This window comes from Mobula birostris, chromosome 12, assembly GCF_030028105.1.
Source record: "Mobula birostris isolate sMobBir1 chromosome 12, sMobBir1.hap1, whole genome shotgun sequence".
In the NCBI taxonomy this organism is placed as follows: Eukaryota; Metazoa; Chordata; class Chondrichthyes; order Myliobatiformes; family Myliobatidae; genus Mobula; species Mobula birostris.
This window is the reverse complement of record NC_092381.1, coordinates 68,072,170-68,092,004: the sequence shown is the minus strand read 5'-3', so window position 1 is coordinate 68,092,004 and position 19,835 is coordinate 68,072,170. Positions and strand designations below refer to the sequence as shown.

Genomic DNA, 19,835 nt, shown 5'->3' with positions numbered 1-19,835 from the left:
CACCTGGGAGTCGGCTGGTGTGATATACTGCGTCCGGTGCTCCCAATGCAGCCTTCTATATATTGGCAAGACCCGACGCAAGATGGGAGACCGTTTTGCTGAACACCTGCGGTCTGTCTGCTGGAGAAAGCAGGATCTCCCAGTGGCCACAAATTTTAATTCCACATCCCATTCTCATTCTGATATGTCTATCCACGGCCTCCTCTACTGTTAAGATGAGGAACAACACCTTATATTCCAAACTGATGGCATGAATATTGACTTCTCTAACTTCTGTTAATGCCCCACCTCCCCTTCTTACCCCATCCCTTATTTATTTATTTGTTTGTTTATTTATTTATTATTTTTCCCCCTTTTTTTCTCTCTCTTTTCTCTCTCTGTCCCTCTCACAATAACTCCTTGCCTGCTCTCCATCTTCCTCTGGTGCTCCCCTCCCCCTTTCTTTCTCCCTAGGCCTCCCATCCCATGATCCTCTCCCTTCTCCAGCCTTGTATCCCTTTTGCCCATCAACTTCCAGCTCTTATCTTTATCTCTCCCCCTCCTGTCTTCTCCTATCATTTCGGATCTCCCCCTCCCCCTCCCACTTTCAAATCTCTTACTATCTCTTCTTTCAGTTAGTCCTGACGAAGGGTCTCGGCCTGAAACGTCGACTGTACCTCTTCCTAGAGATGCTGCCTGGCCTGCTGCGTTCACCAGCATTTTGTATGTCCACAGAATCTTGTGTCTTCTCCTCCAACTATGGAATCCTCTGTCACTATTACATTCCTCTTCTCCCCCCTTCCCATTTGAGTCATGGTGTCAGAGTTATTGCCAGAGACCCCTGCTTGGTTGTCCACCTCCAACCATATTCAAAGTGGCATACTGATTTTTGAGGGGAATGGTCACTGGGGTACTCTGCACTGGCTATCCATTTCCTTTCTCTCTCCTGAAAGTCACCCAGGTACCTGCCTGCTGCAATTTGGGGATGGCTATCTCCCTGTAGCTCCTAACTACCTCCTCCTCAGCTGCTTATAGAAGCTAAAGGTCATCAAGCTGCAGATCCAGTTTTTTTTAAACACCTTTTCTAAGGAGTTGTGGCTTGGTGCTCCTGGTGCAGATGTGGTTATCTGGGCTGCTGGAGGTCTGGTGCCATCCTCATTGCACTAATTATGTGCTAACGGGAAGAATGACAAAGAAGAAACTTACCAGATAGTTCCCTCACCCAAGCCTATCCTCCCCGAAGCCTGATCAGCCAAAGCCGTCCCACTCCAACACTGGTCCACTCACTGAATGACCTTTCCAACAATGGCTGCTCCACTAGTCCCTGCCTTTTATTTGCTCTTGCTAATGAATTCTGATTTGATTGGGCTGCAGGAAAATGCCACAAGCCTGTGAATGTTCTTTTTTAGCATTTCACTCATGGACCTGTGAGTTGCCTTCCTTCCCGCTCCTGGTTCGATTGAACCTCCACAAACTCTGATAATTAATTTATTTTGAACCTTTTGAACAGTGCTATCATTCAATTTAGTGAATGAAAAATCTTGTTTATGTGGGTCTGAAGTTACCTGCCATTTTGTTTAAATTTTAATCTCTTTTCTTGCAGAGGTTGGACCAGTCACCATCACTACAGATCCAAAGAAGTTTCAGTATGAACTCCGGGAACTATACGTACAGGTAAGATAAAATTACTAAAACTTGGCAGTGACTGGTGATCTAAATTGTTCCTCTGAGCTGTGAGTGTATCTTCCTCCACCAATGCCCCCAATCCCAAATAGCATGAGCTTTAAGTTTTAGGTTACATTTTTTAAAAGGGATCAAAATGGAAATAAATATCATTTAGGAGATGTGTGCTTTGTTTGGTATCTGGCTGATTTCCAGGAATATTCAGCGCTTATTCACAGTTGACATTTAATTTGGTCATTTCCTCCTTTGCATGTTGGCAAGATTAGAATTGATATCCATTTAAAATCAAACAATATGCTGAATATGTCTTTCTTACAAACGTATAAATCAGAAAATTGTTGTGGGGAAGAGTTGACATTACATATACTTTTATCCATCCAGATCATTAAAAATAAGTAGAAGTAGTTCCCTCTCCTTCCTCTTTATAGGTAAATTCCCTTGAAGTGTAGCACTATTTTTATACGGAAGGCTGCAGATAAAGTCCTTGGTCATTGTTTAGTTATTTGATAGAGAATCCTGTAATTGGGCCGGTTTGAAGCAGGCAGGGCAGAAACAATAATCCAGGCTTTTGTCCACTGAACTTGTACACGTTGGGAGCAGGGTTAGACCCAATGCATTAGCAACACTGACCAAGTTAACAGATGGAGGACGCTACTCCTGAGCAATGTACCCAAACAGGTTTTTCCTGAAGTCTGGAATTGCCAGTGAAGAGAGGAGAAGAGTCAATCTTACCAGCTGGTGACCTTCCAGCAGAGCTGGGAAAAGTTCCGGAGCATGTTTTAAGCAAGTACAAATGTGGTTATATGGGAGGGAAGTAATTGGTGTATTATTGTCACATGTACCAAGATACAGTGAAAAGCTTTTGTTTGTCTTCTAACCAGATTATTCAGAACGTAACTACATCAAGGTGATATGAAATGTGCTGAGCTTGTCCACAACTCTCTGCAATTTGCAACCTTTTTTCTTTTGATCTAATATTTTACTTAACTTGTTATCCACAGCTGAATGATTTTGCCCGAATGCGCCTTTGTGCCTTAGTGATTATAGTTTGCAACAAGCGTATTATTTTTCTTCTCTTGTTGCTTGTTTACTTTGAAGCTATCTGAATCAGCATCTGCCGTTGAAAATGAGAGATAGAAATCAACTAGGACACTAGGGACAATCTTTCAGCTCTTCCTCACAATAATGATTACACTTCAGAACTGGCTAATTGGCTGTAAAATTATTTGTTATATAAATGGTGTTTGTTTTTTAAATTTGGTAACTACCTTCTGTTACAACAATCCTGACAGCCTTCTCACCAGCACCAAAAGGTTAGCATTGATAGACTTGTGTGTGTCCATCTCAGAGAATAAACAATGTCCTCAGTTTAGTTCCCATATGAAATATCATACAGCTGTGCTTCAGAATATCAGCCTAGACTTTCTGCACAAGTTCCTGCACTGGGGTTGAACTCAGAGTGCTCACCATTCAGAGGTGAAGCACAGCTGACATGTAAACAAGACCAGATTATGGGCACAAATCTTCCTTGTTGCCCCCAGTACATCAGTTACTTGCTGTTAGATTAGATTATGAAGACACATAGTCCTTTTATTTTATTTTATTGTCATTTAGTAATGAATGCATTAAGAAATGATACATTATTTCCTCCGGTGTGATATCACAAAACACAGGACAGACCAAGACTGAAAAAACTGATAAAACCACATAATTATAACATATAGTTACAACAGTGCAGCAATTACCATAACTTGAAGAAGAAGTCCATGAGCACAGTAAAGTTCAAAGTTTCTCAAATGTCCCACATCTCACGCAGACGAGAGAAGGAAGAAAAACTCTCCCTGCCATGCCGACCACAATCCAACTCTGAGTCATCCAAAAACTTCCAGCTCTGATCAGCTTTCCGACACCGAGTACTGAGCGCCATCTCTGTCCAAATGATTCAACCTCCTTCTCGGTCACCAAAAGCAGGCAAGGCCGGGGATTTTGAGGCCTACCCTCCCAAAGATTCCCGACCACACAGTAACGACAGCAGCGAACGGGCATTTCAGAAATTCCTCCAGATGTTCCTCTGTGCTTTCATGTCCATTCTCCATCAAATCAGAATCGTCCACGGCCCCTATTTAACAGATATGATATCATTTTTCACCGGAGGGCTGTGCACACACAGGCACACCGCCATCTTCTCCTCCCGCCTCTATACTAGTTAACATAGTTTTCCAATCCAACAGAGCCTCCTTGCATCTCAATAACAAGGATGTGAGATCATACTTGCAGGTGGAACTAAGTCACATTGTGTCGACTTTTCTCATACTCTGGTCACTATTCCCTAAATTATTGAGTGGTACATTGTAAGTTTCAAATAATCTGTCCATCATTGCATCCTCAATTTACTGACCTAGAAAGGCACCTCTTGTATCCTCTGTGAATCAATTATCCATACTTCTAACAAATTTAGAATATTGAGTTGATAAAGATTTTTTTTATGGTTGTTGTACTTCCCTTGTTAGATGTGTCTCCATTTTCCAAATTTGCCCCTTGATTTTTACATGCTTATAAATTTAACTGATGTTAGAGCTCCCCACACCCTTGGAACCAAGTGGAGATTCACATTCACTGTAAAAAGCAGAACATGAACACAGTAACACACATAAAAGTTGCTGGTGAATGCAGCAGGCCAGGCAGCAGCTCTAGGAAGAGGTACAGTCAACATTTCGGGCCGAGACCCCTCGTCAGGACTAACAGGACCACAGTCATTGGTTCCTTCAGCAAGAAGCAAGGAGAGTATTTGAATAGGAGTGGACAATTCCATTGCACAATGCTCATCAGTGATATCAACTCTATTTGCCTGCTTTTAATTGCATTCCTTGATAATTAAGAATAAGTCTTGGTCTTCAAAATTTTCTTTGATCCAGTATCTCCTGTGTGTGGGTAGAAAAACATCCTTCTTAATCCACTCCTAAATAGCTATACTCTAATTTTGAGACCCTGATTTAAGTTTCCTCTAAAGAAGGTAGTGTTTTTTTCTTTATTGAATAGTTTTATTCATTTATAAGCACCTCAATTAAATCATCAATCCTGCCCTACCGCCAAACATCTAAACTGGAGGGATTGCTGCTCATGCAGTATTTTCTCATAAGATTAGCTTTTAAACAGCATCAGTTTAATTATCTTGTATTTCCTTCTAAGGTGATTTCACTGTCCAAATGAGCAGTACACAACACTGAACACAGTATTCTTCATGTGGGCTGACCCTCCTGAGTGGACGATGTACTTATTTTAAACATGTTATAATTAGCTGGAATAGCTAATTATGACAAGGAGAATGTAAAGGCTAATGAGGTAAATGTGTAGGCAGGGAACTAGAGATGAAGCAGACTTGATTGCATTGGTGTTTTGTGGACAACTAGAGAGGAAATTTATTAGGAAAAATGACAATGCGTTTCCTTCTAAAAGAAACCTTGTTGCAAATAATTTAAGTTACAAATCCTTCTTACTTCTACACATCTGGGTTATTTCCAAGTTGTCCAGTTTTATTTTAAAGCGAGAGCAACACATTGGGGGAACTCTGCAAGATAGGCAGCATCTATGGACAGGAGTAAAGGATCAATGATTTGGGCGGAGACCCTTCATCAGAATTAAACCATTTAAAAAAAAATTAAAGCCATTCATCTGGATTTTGCCAGCTTTTCACATTAGTATATTTAGGTGATTCTGGTCGGCCATCTTAGTTAAGAATTTTTGGGTATCTCTCAGTCCATAAGTGTGAATTTGATGTCTTATGAAGATGAACATTTGAGCTTTTGAATACTCCATTTGATGTGCTACCTAGTCCATCCCCTAGGCAAGACAAGTTAGGAATTAACGGCTTCCCGTGATGATCAAATTGGTCCTTTATTGTATTGCAGTAGCAAAACAAATCTCAGCTTGTTAATCAAGAGACAACAATTGCTAACATCATGGAGCTCAAAATAGTGAAAAAAATTGTTTCATTATGAAGCTTTCATTATTTTTATAACTTAAGATATCACACTTCGTATGTTGGAGCAACAGGGGAAATGGAGCTAATTATCATAGGGCTAATGTGCAGACCACCAGTGCAAGCTAGCCGTCCTTAACATGGGCTTCTCTTTCAATGACGAATCCAAGATATAAGTCAGGGGTTCCCAACCTGTTTTATGCCATGGACCATTACCATTAAACAAGGGGCCTGGGGACCCCAGGTTGGGAACCCCTAGATTATAAGTGAACACTTTTTATCCATGTAATTTAAGTTACTTTGATTTTATGTCTGCCTCCAGTCTTCCGAGGTTTCCTGTAAAAGTCAAGGCTGCGTTTTTGTGTAGATCCTTGTGATTAAGGAGAACAATCCAACAGCCCTCTAACTGTCACATTCCTCATGATTTCGGAACAGCAGGAAACATTACTTCTTTTTAAAGGGAGATATTGGAATGATTTTCAGTTGGTGCTTGAGGGCTTGTTTTTTATTTAGCTCTTGCCAAATACTTGCTAATGGGGAAAAGAACAATTTTCAGCCAGCATTCCATTCATTTTGATGCACATATCTTAATTCCAGATGTGCCCTTTTGTTGAGCCCAGAAGTCAAATTGTACATTAATTTATAGATTGATAGTATATAGATGTGTATTCTGATGCTGGCCCTAAAGCAATGTATGTCACAGAAAAAAATGACCATTATAGCTCAACTAATTACACTTATAAATATTTTATATCCTTTAAAATAAATCAATAGAAGATCACAAAATTAACGTTCGTTCCAAATTGCAAAAGCACTTGATCTGGATGGATGCTGGAAGCAGCGTTAAGAATAATCTTGGAGTCAGTTAATTGATGAAAGGCAAGGAAAGAGAAAGGTAGATCTCCATCAAGAGATGACTTGTTGGGGTAAAATAGATGGTTGTTTTTTCCTTCGGACCATTATGTATTTCTTCCCTGTTGCATTTGTGATGAAGTTTGCCAAAAACTTTTTTCCTTTGCCTTTTAATGTTGTGACAAATTTAGCTCTAAGTTGGATCCACTGATCCTTGTTGAAAGATGAAGTTGAATTCTGTTGACAATGTTTTTGTTCATCATTCAAAAACAGGGTGGTGGTGACTGTCCAGAAATGAGCATCAGTGCAATCAAAATGGCTTTGGAAATGTCCCTTCCTGGGTCTTTCATTTACGTCTTCACAGATGCACGGTCAAAGGACTACGGGCTTGCTCACCATGTTTTACAGCTAATCCAGCAGAAACAATCTCAGGTGAGCCACTTTCACAGGATGTTATTGTAACCTCAGACGAGAACTGGCAATGTTGAAAATTTCAGTGATTCACATAATGTTTTGTATTATTTCCCCTATTTCACGCTAAACTTAGTGTATAATATTCAGAAAATAATCAAGATAATGTTACTCATTTGCTAAGTATATTTTACCTGTCCATTGTTCGGGCAATGTAATCCTCTTTGTCAACTATATTCACCTAAAAGTTTGGTTACATTTTGCGTCCCCATGACAATGTACATTGTTAAATGCTTTAGCTTTTTTTTCAAAGCATTGGTAATCTGACATGTAAAAATAATATATCACAAGACCTTGTCTCCTGGAATGACAATTAGCCAGCCAAGTCTCCTTCTAGTCCCTGCTCAATTTGCTTTTGCAACTTGGAAACTAATGTGTCTATATTCACTTTGCTACGTGTCATATGCCTTGGGGAGTTAAATTGTGAAGCTTTGAATCATGTCATATTCTTCTACTTTTGTAACATTGCCTCGCGTTACCCTTCCCTCAGCTCATTTGTGGATACCTAAGTTATTTGTGCATTTTGGCCCCTAATTAAGCAGTGCCATGAATTTAAAAATGTTGTTCTTGTTTTCAAATACATCTGTGATTATACCCTTCTCTTAGTCTGTAATTTCTCTGGTTATTTGTGCTGGTCCAAAATCTGAGCATCTCCAACATCGATTGCTAATCCATTGTGGGCTGTTCCTTCAGCTATTGAAGCCTTTTGAATTCCCTCCAGAATTGTCTGCCTTTCTCAAAAACTTGCCTGTTAGACCTGGCTGATAGTAATCTGCCCTGATGTTGCCTTGTATGCTTTGGAATCATTTATTTTCTCAGTGTTCTGGTGAAGGGACTTGGATTTTGTTAGTCAGTTCGAGAAATTTAGGTAGGGACATGGATGGGAGAGGTATGGTGGGTGCAGGTTGATGAGAGTAGACAGATTAATGATTTGGCATGGACTAGATGGGCCAAATGGCCTGGCTCAGTGCTGTAGTGTTCTGTGATTCCGTGTACTGACTTCATGCTAATACATTGCATAGCATTGGCCATACACCTGATTTAGCATGTAGTGGAAATAAAAACAAGATTGTTTTGAATAAGTTATAAAAATCTTGATCCACATTTCCAGGTTTGCCTTTTTTCATTGATAATTGGTTTTCATTCTCACATGTACCAATTTTGCTATCAGCCTTTCAACCATACATCAGTTTGGCCCATCAATTTAAGATGTAGAGGTAATGAATCATTGTAATTTAACTGGGTAATGCTTCTCAGAAATCCCAATCCTTTTGAAATGGGAAGAGTTTGTTATACTTAAAGTGAAGCAGAGCATGGTTGAAGGGTTTCATGAATTACTGTGTTTAAATATTAGAAGTTAAAGACTCCTCTACCCAATTTTAGCTTTTAATTTATTAGCACAAGTCAGATGTACAACAAAGCTCCCTCAACACAGTGAAATACAGAGAAGTTCCACTTTTGATGAAAGTAAGTTTCTTGTTTCTCAAACTGACTCAAACAGAACCAGAATTAATCTGTTTTGTTCCCATACGAAGCATTATTATATCCTTGGGATGGAGATTGTGAGCAGCAGTTATTTTGGTGCTACTCAAAGGTGATTTATTGAAATGAAATCTTCCAAGCTGAAAGCTAATTTGGGTTGCTAAAGTTCATTTAATTTATTGTTGATGTGGCTAGCAGGGCAGAATTGTTTTAATATAACAAACATCTTCATCTGTGTTTAATCCTCTATTGCTTCTCTTTGAGGTGTATCTATGGTTGGACTGCCTTCTAACTAAGAAACACGATAACTTCACCTGAGATGGCATCCATTAAATTGAGTGAGCAGTGTAAAGCTGAGCTGAGCTTATTAACTTCGTGCTTTCACTGCTTCTGAGGAAGCAGAAATGGTGAATGGAATATCCAGACTCTATAATCACTGAATTATATCAGTCACAGCATTCATTATTGAAATGAAGAATTGTTTTCAAGTTCCCAATCTGTCTGTCAAGAAATCTTTTGCTGTGTTCCAAAGTCAAGACTGCTGTAGATTAAAGTAATTGAGCTGTATCTTCTGTTTCAGTGAATAAACCTTGCGAGAAGGGTATTGCCAGAGATCAGGGAATTCTATTTTTTTTGCCACTCTTGGTGATTCTCAGATTAGAAGAAATAGAAACTATATTTAATCTAAAATTTGAACTAAATCAATTGCAAGCCTAATTTGGGATTAATTTGAAAATGGTCTGCACAAGGGTTATGCCATGATCTATAAAATTATCTGGAACTCCTTGAACAAATCAAGTTCCAGTACTAACTTTAAAAAAAATTCCATATCGTCAAGTAGATAATTTGGTTGGCTAGCTGACTGCATCTAATCTCAATGTCTGACTGCAAGCACAGTGGTCAAAAGCTAAAGGATTGCTGATGTTGTAACATCACATTGAGAGGTTTATGACTTTAATTAAATTAATCAATCGGTTGCTCAAGGATAAAGTAAATGTTTGAAAGAAAAATCTTTCAAGGATTTTGCTAAACCACCACAAACAAGGCAGATGGATATAAAATTGACTTGGCAACAGCAGGACACCATCTACCTGGTGAGCAGTTTGTGTGCCTTCTGCAGGGCTCAGCACTAGGTCCCTTTGCAATTTGTGGTATCTAAAGGACTTTGGCTTAACTGTAGGAAGGTGATTGAGAAGAAAACAGTGAGCTGGTCTGGTGGGAGGGCAAGTGTCTAATGAGACACAGTTAACAGAAATGCAGGATTATATATTTGGGACTCTGAACAGGGGAAGGGATGGCACAAAGATTGGGAGGAGAGCAAGAGATTTGGAGGATCTGAGACTTAGATTGTATGCTCATGTCTTCTGGAGGCAAATGGGAAAGCAGAGGCATTGAACACGAGCAGGATGGTTATGTTACGGCAGTATGAGACATTGATTAGACAACACACAGGTGTTGTCTATACTATAGGTTTTGGTCAACACAGAATTGGAAAGGTAATGTGCAAGAGATGAAGAAATATTGCCAGTGAAGAGTTGAGTTGGTTGGAAAACTTGGCTTGAGCACACTTGGAAAAGATGATGAGAATGAGGGGAGATTTAGTGAAAGTGTTTAAAATTTGGGGTTTAGATTGGATAAGCAGGATCTTGGCTCTTATGGATTTTATGGTTTTAATGTAAGCGATAGGTGGTTAAGGTATGAATGAGAGTTTCTATGACCAGAGAGAGTGTGTGAAACTCACTGCCTGAAAGAAGGGAAAGGATAGGTGCTTCATAATAGTAAATATATATTTGAAGTGTGGTAATTTTCAATGCCAGAAACCTAGAGATGGGAAATGAAATGTACCAGAATAACTGTTCTGCAGAACTGTGCACATGATGGATGAATAGTTTCCTTCCATGTAATAAATTTCAGTTATCCTGTTGGTTGGAAATCTAAACTTAGAAACCACAAAGCTATTATTTGTGGGTCAGCAAACCTCTCAACAATTTTGCTGAATGGATATATTGTTCCTGGAATCATTTGAGGTAATGATAAATGTCTGCTACATTGGTACTCAGTTTTAATTCATGTTAAGTTAATGATCATGTACTTCTTGGGAGGAATTAATAACATTCTGCAGTTCAAATGCAATATAAGCAATCTGATATGAAAACAGGATTAAAATAAGTGTACAAGTGCAAAACAGAGTGAACGCTGTAAACGAGTAATAAAATCTGAGTTTTGGAAATATTCAGCAAGTCACTCAATATTTAACTTCTCAAACTGATTTTTTTTTTGAATTAGAAAATATCCTTTAAAATTACTATGTTGTCCTCCAAATCTCCATACTTTTCAATACTTTGTGAAATATCAGTAAAGACACTTTGCCGTGTTAACCTTATGGATAATGTAGATAAAGGAAAATCCTTCATTTTCAATTTGTTATCTGAGAACTTTCAACTGCAAACGTCCAAATGTCCTGCTGAGTAACTGAAGGCTACCCCATTAAAGTGTGTATGTTAGCACTCATTGTCTGAGCCCACATAACAATGCAAGGACCTGGAGTTTACTGAGATCTGGACCTTCCATATCATACACTCAGGGTTGTGTCACTGCTTTCTAGAAAGGGGTACTAAAGGAAGAATGTTGTGAGTTGAAATTTTCTTTTCTCTTTCAGAGATTTTGTGACCATTGTAATTGTGGCAAATTTTCAGGCGTTGAAAGTATTTTGAACATTTTAATGTCTCATTTCATTTTAATACCGGGTTCTACTTATGAAGGGATAAAATGGGAAACTGGAGGATGTTAAGTATAAAGAATCATAACTGACCTATTCAGTTAGCTCTTTCAGTTGTCATACTAAATGGCCTGGAAGAAGTTTGGAATTAATGCAAAACAAGTCATGATTTAATTTAAGTTTACTATGCTCTGTTTTAGGTTGTATTTGTGCTCACTGGTGACTGTGATGATCGAAGCCATGTTGGTTATAAGGTCTATGAAGAGATTGCCTCCACGAGTTCTGGCCAGGTCTTCCATCTTGACAAGAAACAAGTGAACGAGGTAAAGTTAGAAATAAGCATGCTGTAGGCTGGCATGTTCACTTTGGTCAATAAAGGACCTTTTCTGAAATGGTGTTCTCTCAGAATCAATTCATTCAACCTGTGTCTATTTTAAGTTCATGATGCATTCTCAGGGGTAATTAGGAATGTGCAATTAATACTGGTTTATGAGTGGTGCCCATTTTTCAGAAAATGAAAGATCAGAAGGCCTATTTTTACCTGCTGCACTGTTTAAAATTGAGGTTAACTGGAACATCAATGCTAACTTTTTCCTGGTGTCTCAAGTCTTTCTTGGCTTGTTTGGAACAACTTGGAAGGCACAGGATAGGTACATTCCAATGAAGAGGAAGTATTCTAAAGGCAGGATGATGCAACTGTGGCTGACAAGGGAAGTCAAAGCTAACATAAAAGCAAAAGAGGGCATATAATAGAGCAAAAATTTGTGGGAAGTTAGAGGATTAGGAAATTTTTAAAAACCAACAGAAGGCAATGAGAAAAAAAACATAAGGAAGGACATTGCATCTGTGTTCACTGTGGGAGCCACTAACAGCATGCCAGAAGTTACTAGGGAGAAGATGCTTGGAAGACTAAAAGACCTGAAGGTAGATAAGTAATCTGGATGATGTACTATATCCCAAGGTTCTATAAGAGGCAGTGAAGAGATTGTGAAGGCATTAGTAATGATCGTTCAAGAATCACTAGATCCTGGAGTAGTTCTGGAGGATTGGAAAATTGCAAATGTTGCTCTACTTTTCATGGGAGGGAGGCAAAAGAAAGGACACTATTGGCCATTTAGCCCGATCTCTGTGGTTGGGAAGATGTTGGAGTCAATGGTTAAAGATGTTGTTTCAGGGTACTTGGAGGCACATGACAAAATAGGCCAAAGTCAGCATGGTTTCCTCAAGAGAAAATCTTGCCTGACAAATATTTTGGAATTCTTTGAAGAAAGAGCAAGCATGATAGACAGAGGAGAATCAATCAGTGGATGTTGTGTACTTTGATTTTCAGAAGGCGTTTGCCAAGGTGCCACACATGAGGCTGCAAAACATAAGAGCCCAGGGTATCACAGGAAAGATACTAGCATGAATAAAGCATTGGCAGATTGGCAGGAGGCAAAGAGTGGGAATAAAGGGATCCTTTTTGGATAGGCTGCTGGTAACTACTAGTTTTCCACAGGGGTCTGTGCTGGGACTGCTTTTTTTGTGTTGTATGTCAATGATAGGATGATAGATTTGAGCCAAGGTTGTAGACGTAGTTGAGTGGAGGGGCAGGTAGGTTTTAGGAAACAGAAAGGCTGAAGAAGGATTTGGACAGATTAGGTGAATGGATAAAGAGAAAGCAGATGGAATATAGTGCCAGGAAGTGTATGGTCATGCACTTTGTTAGAAGGAATAAAAGTATAGACTATTTTCTAAATGGGGAGGGAATTCAAAAAATCTGAGGCGCAGGATTACCTATAGGTTAACTTGTAGATTGAATTGGTGGTGAAAAAGGCAAATGCAATGTTAGTGTTCATTTCAAGAGGACTAGAATACAAAAGCATGAATGCAATGCTGAGGCTGTATAAGGCACTGGTGATGCCTCACTTGGAGCATTGTGAGCAGTTTTAGGGCCCCTTATCTAAGACAGGATACAGGATGTGCTGACATTGGAGAGGATTCAGAGGAGGTTCGCGAGAATGATTCTGGGAATGCAGTGGTTATCATGTGAGCAGCAATTGAAGGCACTGGGCCTGTACTTGCTGGAATTTAGAAGAATGAATGGGGATCTCATTGAAACCTACCAAATGTTGAAAGGCCTAGATTCCCAACTTTTTTTTATGCCGTGGACCAATACCATAATGCAAGGGCATGGACCCCAAGCTGGGATCCCCTGTCCCTGATAGAGTGGATGTGAAGAATGTATTTCCTTTTGGGGGAGTCTAGAACCAGAGGGCACAGCCTGAAGATGGAGGGATGTCTAAGAGCAAAGATGAGGAGGAATTTCTTTAGCCAGACAGTGGTCAATCTGTGGAATTCATTGCCACAGGTGGCTGTGGAGGCCAGGTCACTGAGTGCACTTAAGGTGGTTGATAGGCTCTTGACTAGTCAGGGAGCGAGAGGTTTGGGGAGAAAGCAGGAGAATGAAGTTGAGTGGGAAGTGGATTAGCCATAATGAAACAGTGGTGTAGACGCAATGGGCTGAATGGTCTGGTTCTTCTGCTATGTCCTATTGTCTTAGTTTTTCTTCTACAGCATGCAGATTTGGATTCTTTTGTAACTTGCTTTGCCTTTGCTTCAGATCTTATCAGAACAGGTAGCTTTTGGAGCCAGTCACCATTATAAAGTCAGCTTGAAAGTAGTGAAATCTTTACGTTACACAATGTTAGTTATAGGCATCCAGCCCCCAAATTTTGTTCTGCTCAATGTGATAGTTAATGAGGATAAACCCATCATTCTACAGATCTACCCGTGTACGGTATGTCATGTTGGATTAGGATGTAGAGTTGTTATTTCTCTTATTTAACATTCCTATGCTTGCTTGTATTTTTATATAATAACCTATATATAGTCTAATTGTTCTTTAAATTTTCCAGTAATTGAGCTATGGTTATTTCTATATTTTCCTAGGAGCTTCTTCATTTTCTTGTGTCACATCACTTGAATCTGGTTATTTTATAGGTTAATTGTTTATCACTGGAATTTTGTTTATCTAGTCTGAGTATAAGCTGAGCATGACTTGTTTTTCTTTGTTTTTGTTTACTTATTCTTTGTTCTTGTAACACTTGATAAAATGGCCATAAGCTACAAGTTTTATGGCCATTCTTGACTTCTGAAGAACCCTGGATTGCAAAAGTCCTAGGTGCCAGCAGTAGGGAACCAAGATTCATGAACAAATTTTCTTTGAGTCAACCATTTTAGGTCCTTATATTACTGCTTATTCTTGAACCTCTGATAGTTGTCTCCTCTCACTGCTTCTTAACTAAATAACAATGATCAGTTATGTCATACAATGAGCAATACCATGGGAGAGCAGGTAGTTTGTTCATAAAAGTAATGTATTATTCTAAAGTGTGCTATCATTAGTTTCCAAAGCATCAAGCATACAAGTATGTTTTGTATTTTTATATGAATTAATCTGTTCATTAGTGTATGTATAAAGGAAGCAGTGTCTCTACCAATCTGAAAAAACAATTTTTTACCATAAATTTGTCATTTTATTTTCAAGCTGCCAGTGATGGTATTAATCCATGACTAACCTTCCTATCAAGGCACTTGATGAAATGCTTTCTGAAAATCCATAAAAGCAATGTCTATTGCAATTCCTTTATCTTCATTACTAAAAAGAAAATTAATCAAGTTTGTTACACATGAAATACCCTTAACAAATCATCCCTGGCTCTTTAGTAATTTGAACTCTTTCATTTTCCTTTACTTATGTCTGATTTTTTTTCTCTCTCTAACAGCTTCTCACTGCCGAAGTTAAACCTACCAATCTATAGATGTTGTAAATCAAGAATTTATTTTGGCCACTTTCCAGTTCTCTTCCAGCACTTCCCAAATATCTTGGGAACAGCTTGACGATTATGGCAATCTATTCTGCAATCTCTTCCACTTCTCTCAGCCACCATGGACATGTATTTTCTGAATGAGATGACTTGTTTACTTTAAGCACAGATGACCTTTCCAGTGTCACCCGCCTCGCTATTTTCTCCCATCCATTACCTATATTATGCCTATACTTGATTTTTAGCAGTGTCCTCCCCGTTCTGAAAATCTATGGGTTAAAGGGGCAAAGTTTGCCCATCCTGTTCCTGTTGCTGGGCAGCAGATGCTATTTGCCTGCTAACCGCCTTGTGTCAGAAGTTAAATAATGGAATTTCTAACTAATGGGAGGTGCAGTTTATATGTTGGGTAATGCAGATTTCAGAGCTAGCCCCCTTCCCTCCTTCTCCATTCAAAGAACATTGCTATTTGTTGGACTCATGGTACCTATGATCCATGGCTCTCTTTGTATGTACAAAAGAATCCTGCTCTTGCATTTTCTTTCCCTTTTCACTTATTGCATTTCATCGTCAGTACACATTAACAATCCATCACTCTGGAGAATGCTTTGAATTATTGTCCAGATGTTTCTAATAAGCTCCATTGCATGTACATTGAGTACTTATTATCACACGAAGAATCCTTCACAGAACCTGAAACAGTAATGGAAAAATTGCAAGAAAGAATCTTCGGGAACAGATGTTGATACAATCTTCAATCGAAGAAAGTCTTGAACAAATCCAAAGAAAGCATTGCTCTCAATATTTGTGGTTTACTTTTAGGGACAAAGAATGTCATTTTGGTTAGTGTGGTAAAAATATTAAGCTGAGGTACGGAACTTACTTTATTAAAATGCCCTGTAATGCAAGCATACTTTTTATCATGTTAAAAAACTTAATACTCTGTTGATTAATGCCATATTCTTTCTTCTGGCAAAATAAATGCAAATAGAAAAATAAATACAATCATAACAGGGAATTAATTAATATTTGATAATGAGCGAATGTTCAGGTATTTAATTGGCAACAGTGGGAAACAAACCTGTGTTGATTTAACAGTTAAGCAGTTCATAAACCAAGACAGCTAAGACTGAATGTTTTAAGAATGCTGTATCTACCTTGTGATTGAACTGAAATTAGTTGTATCCTTGTTCAAAATTATTATCACCCCTCTTGCCTGAATGACTTTTGGGGAGAGAGGAGTGGTAAAAAGAATATTATATCTTGGAGGGAGGAAAAGATGGTGGCGCGACGCAGTGCCCACGGCCGTTCCGAATGATATCGATATGTGTTAACTATGGGGCCATGCACAATCCTGATTTGATGGAGACAGCTGAGAGAAGCATGGAGGAACACCCGAAGAAACTTCTGAAATGCCCGCTTCGCTGCTGCTGCTACTGTGCGATCGACAATCTCTGGAGGGGAAGGCCTCAAATCCTCAGCTTTGCCTATTGCCTGTTGCCGGGGCCGGGGTTGAAGTGCTCGGCAGAGATGGTGCTTGGTGCTCAGTGTCGGAGAGCTGGTCGGAGGCTCGGAGTTTTTGGATGGACTTGGAGTCGGACTGTGGTCGGATGCTTCCAGTATGTTGCATCGGCAAGTTTGCGGCGCTGGAGGTTCACTGTCTGCGTGAGATGATGGGACTTTTACTGTGCCCATGGTCTGTTCTTATCAAATTACGGTATTGCTTTGCACTGTTGTAACTATATGTTATAATTATGTGGTTTTTGTCAGTTTTTAGGTCGGTTTGTTATGTGTTTCTGTGGTATCATTCTGGAAAAACATTGTATCATTTCTTAATGCATGCATTTCTAAATGACAATAAAAGAGGACTGCGTGTCCTCATAATCTAATCTAAAGTCCGCTGAGGGTGATGGTGTGTTTTAAAAATCTAACACTAACCCACTAAACTCCACATTTATCTTGGGTGAAACAAATTCACCTACCTAACTTATGCAAGAGGCGAGTTGGCAAGTTCAACATGTCACGGAGTTTAATGTGAAGTGCTCAGGTTTTCTGAGTTCATGAAAATTCTGCAATAAATTGGCCTAACCCAGCAAGAAATGCTGCAGGATCTCAGCTGCATTCTTAAATAACTTCTGAAAGGCTTTTTATTTGCAGAAGCTCTATTTTGCATACTGGAAACATTGGAGAATGTTTGATTGCAATTTGGTTAATGTTGTGGATGTTGACATTCACTCCTGAACATCAGAACTGTCCATTTTCTAACTGGGCTTTCCAGCTCCCAATGGCACTGAGGTGATGTTCATGCTGCCAGATTGTGGTGTACAGGTGTCCCCCGCTTCTTGAACGTTCGCTTTACGAAACCTCACTGATACCAAAGACCTACATTAGTTACCTGTTTTTGCTAACAGGAGGTGCTTTCACTGTTACAAAAAAAAGGCAGCGCGTGAAAAAAGGCAGAGCGTGCCCCGAGCAGCCACTCTCCCTGGATTCGGAACTTCATTCTAGCCGGCATTGCTTAAACACGTGCCTGTGAGCAGCCATTAGCAAGATGAGTTCTAAGGTATCGGAAAAGCCGAAAAGAACTTGTAAGGGTGTTACACTTAGCGTAAAACTAGACATAATTAAGCGTTTCGATCGCGGTGAACGAAGTAAACGAAGTAAGGACAAAGTGAGTTTGGCTTGTGGAAGTTGGCGAAGTTGATGCTGAAGAGGTTTTGGCATCCCATGACCAAGAACTGATAGATGAAGAGCTGATGCAATTGGAAGAGGAAAGGATAACAATCGAAACCGAATGCAGTAGCGAACAGACCGAACATGAAGCAACTTCGTGAGATTTTTGCTGCAAAGTACAACTTTAATTTTGAAAGGGTATGTAGGTTTAGGGGCATATTTGCAAGATGGTTTGAGTGCTTACAAAGAACTGTTTGATAGAAAAATGCACAGGGCTAAGGGGTCAAGCATACTGTCGTTTTTCAAGCCTTCCACATCAGCCACAGCACACGATGAACCTCGATCTTCGACATCAAGGCAGGCAGACATAGAAGAAGATGACCTGCCTGCCCTGATGGAAACAGACAACGATGAGACAGCACCCCAGTGTCCCACCACCCCAACCCCCGATGCCGCGGACTGATACATTGCCGCAGAGAATGCAGCAGTAGCCGGGACGCACCCAGCACATCTTTAACAAAAAAGCCGAAATAAACAAGCTAATTAATTCGGTGCCGCCCGGCACGTAAATGTCAGCCCAGATCAGAGGCGATTGTTGATGTTGCCTCTGATCTGGGTCGACATTTACATGCTATGCGGCACCTAATTAATTAGCTTGTTTATTTCAGCTCTTTTCTTAAAGATGTGCTGGGTGCATCCCGGCTACTGCTGTACCACTGCATTTTTTGCGGATCGGTATCGGTTCGCTGCCTGGAGATTGGGGACCACTGCACCACCCCAGCCTCCGACGACTTAGCCTAACACACCATCATCAGTGTACTTGATGTCTTCCGGACTCCCGTAAGTGATACTACACTGTACATACATTATTTCTATTTTATATAGGCTGTGTATTTTTATGTGTTATTTGGTATGATTTGGCAGCTTCATAGCTTAAAGGTTACTGGAGAGAGTATTTCTGCCGAGAGCGCTTGCATGAGATTTTCGCTACGGAGAACCGTGTGGCAATGATTGTAGGAAAGTATTTCTACTTTATACAGGCTGTGTATTTATCATATCATTCCTGCTCTTACTATATGTTACTGTTATTTTAGGTTTTATGTGTTATTTGGCATGATTTGGTAGGTTATTTTTTGGGTCTGCGAACGCTCACAAATTTTTCCTATATAAACAAATGGTAATTGCTTCTTCACTTTACAACATTCCAGCTTATGAACCGTTTCATAGGAACGCTCTACCTTCGGATAGTGAGGGAAACCTGTACAGCTGTAAGAGATTTGGGTTGTTTATAATCTGGGTGCATTGGTTCTGTGAAAAAGTCCAGCTTCTAAACAGCTGCATCATTGTCTTGGCTGTATAGGTGGAGTGTGGGTTTCCTCCATTGAACAGCACTATCTGAGGAGGCTCACCATTTCCCGCCAGTGCTTGATATTTACACAGATTGGACCAAAACCTGTGGCCTCTGTGCCCTGTGAGCATGCTCCACTTGTGTCTTCACTCACCTCCACTTCATTGCCGTGTAATCCTTCCAGGGGTTTCAGGTTCTCACAGTAGTCACAACAAGGCATCAGACAGGTGAATGATGCTTAGTTTACCTGAGAGCAGGTGTCTCATTTGCCACCGATGAGGCCTTTTGGAATAAGCAAGATAATAACGAGGCAGGTTCCATAGTTAGCTTGAAGAACTCTCAATGATGTGCAGCATATTCCTCAGCAAATGGGGGGGCCTGTTTCAGTTTGGCAGCCTATAAGCAGTGGGCTACCACAGAGATTATTGGTGGAGCCATAAGTTTGTTTTTAATAGATTACAGGAATGACTTGTAGCAGGGAAACAAAAGTTTTGTTACCACATTTGCAAATGTTGCTGAAGTAGTGCAGAAAGCACGTTGTGAAGAGTACGTAAAGAATTTACAGAGATTGATATATTAAACACGGCAAAAAAAAATCGCAGATGGAATATAAAATAGGAAAAATAAAGACCACTTTGAATGGAAGAGTAATAAAATAGTTTATTTAAATTGAAACCTATTTCTTGTGAAGTTAATGTCTGCCACAGTCTGTACCTTTGTACAGATATATTGACACTCAAGAGTTAAACACCAGGTTTGGAGTTGGAGTAACACAGGAAAACATGAATCACAGGAAGGTAGCAAACTGGTAGAACTGGTAATCAGGAAAACTAATAAATGCTC

The 19,835-nt window shown here is 39.7% G+C and overlaps 1 protein-coding gene across 2 annotated transcripts in view; it reads left to right on the top strand.

Moving 5' to 3' along the window:
- hmcn1 (hemicentin 1) overlaps window positions 1-19,835 on the top strand; it is a 514,861-nt gene that overhangs the window by 80,687 nt on the left and 414,339 nt on the right. For both annotated transcript variants that reach the window (XM_072273998.1, XM_072273996.1), the window contains exons 2-4: window positions 1,583-1,653; window positions 6,767-6,925; window positions 11,366-11,488. In XM_072273998.1, the coding sequence (XP_072130099.1) occupies window positions 1,583-1,653; window positions 6,767-6,925; window positions 11,366-11,488 (353 nt within the window). The remainder of the gene's footprint in view (window positions 1-1,582; window positions 1,654-6,766; window positions 6,926-11,365; window positions 11,489-19,835) is intronic.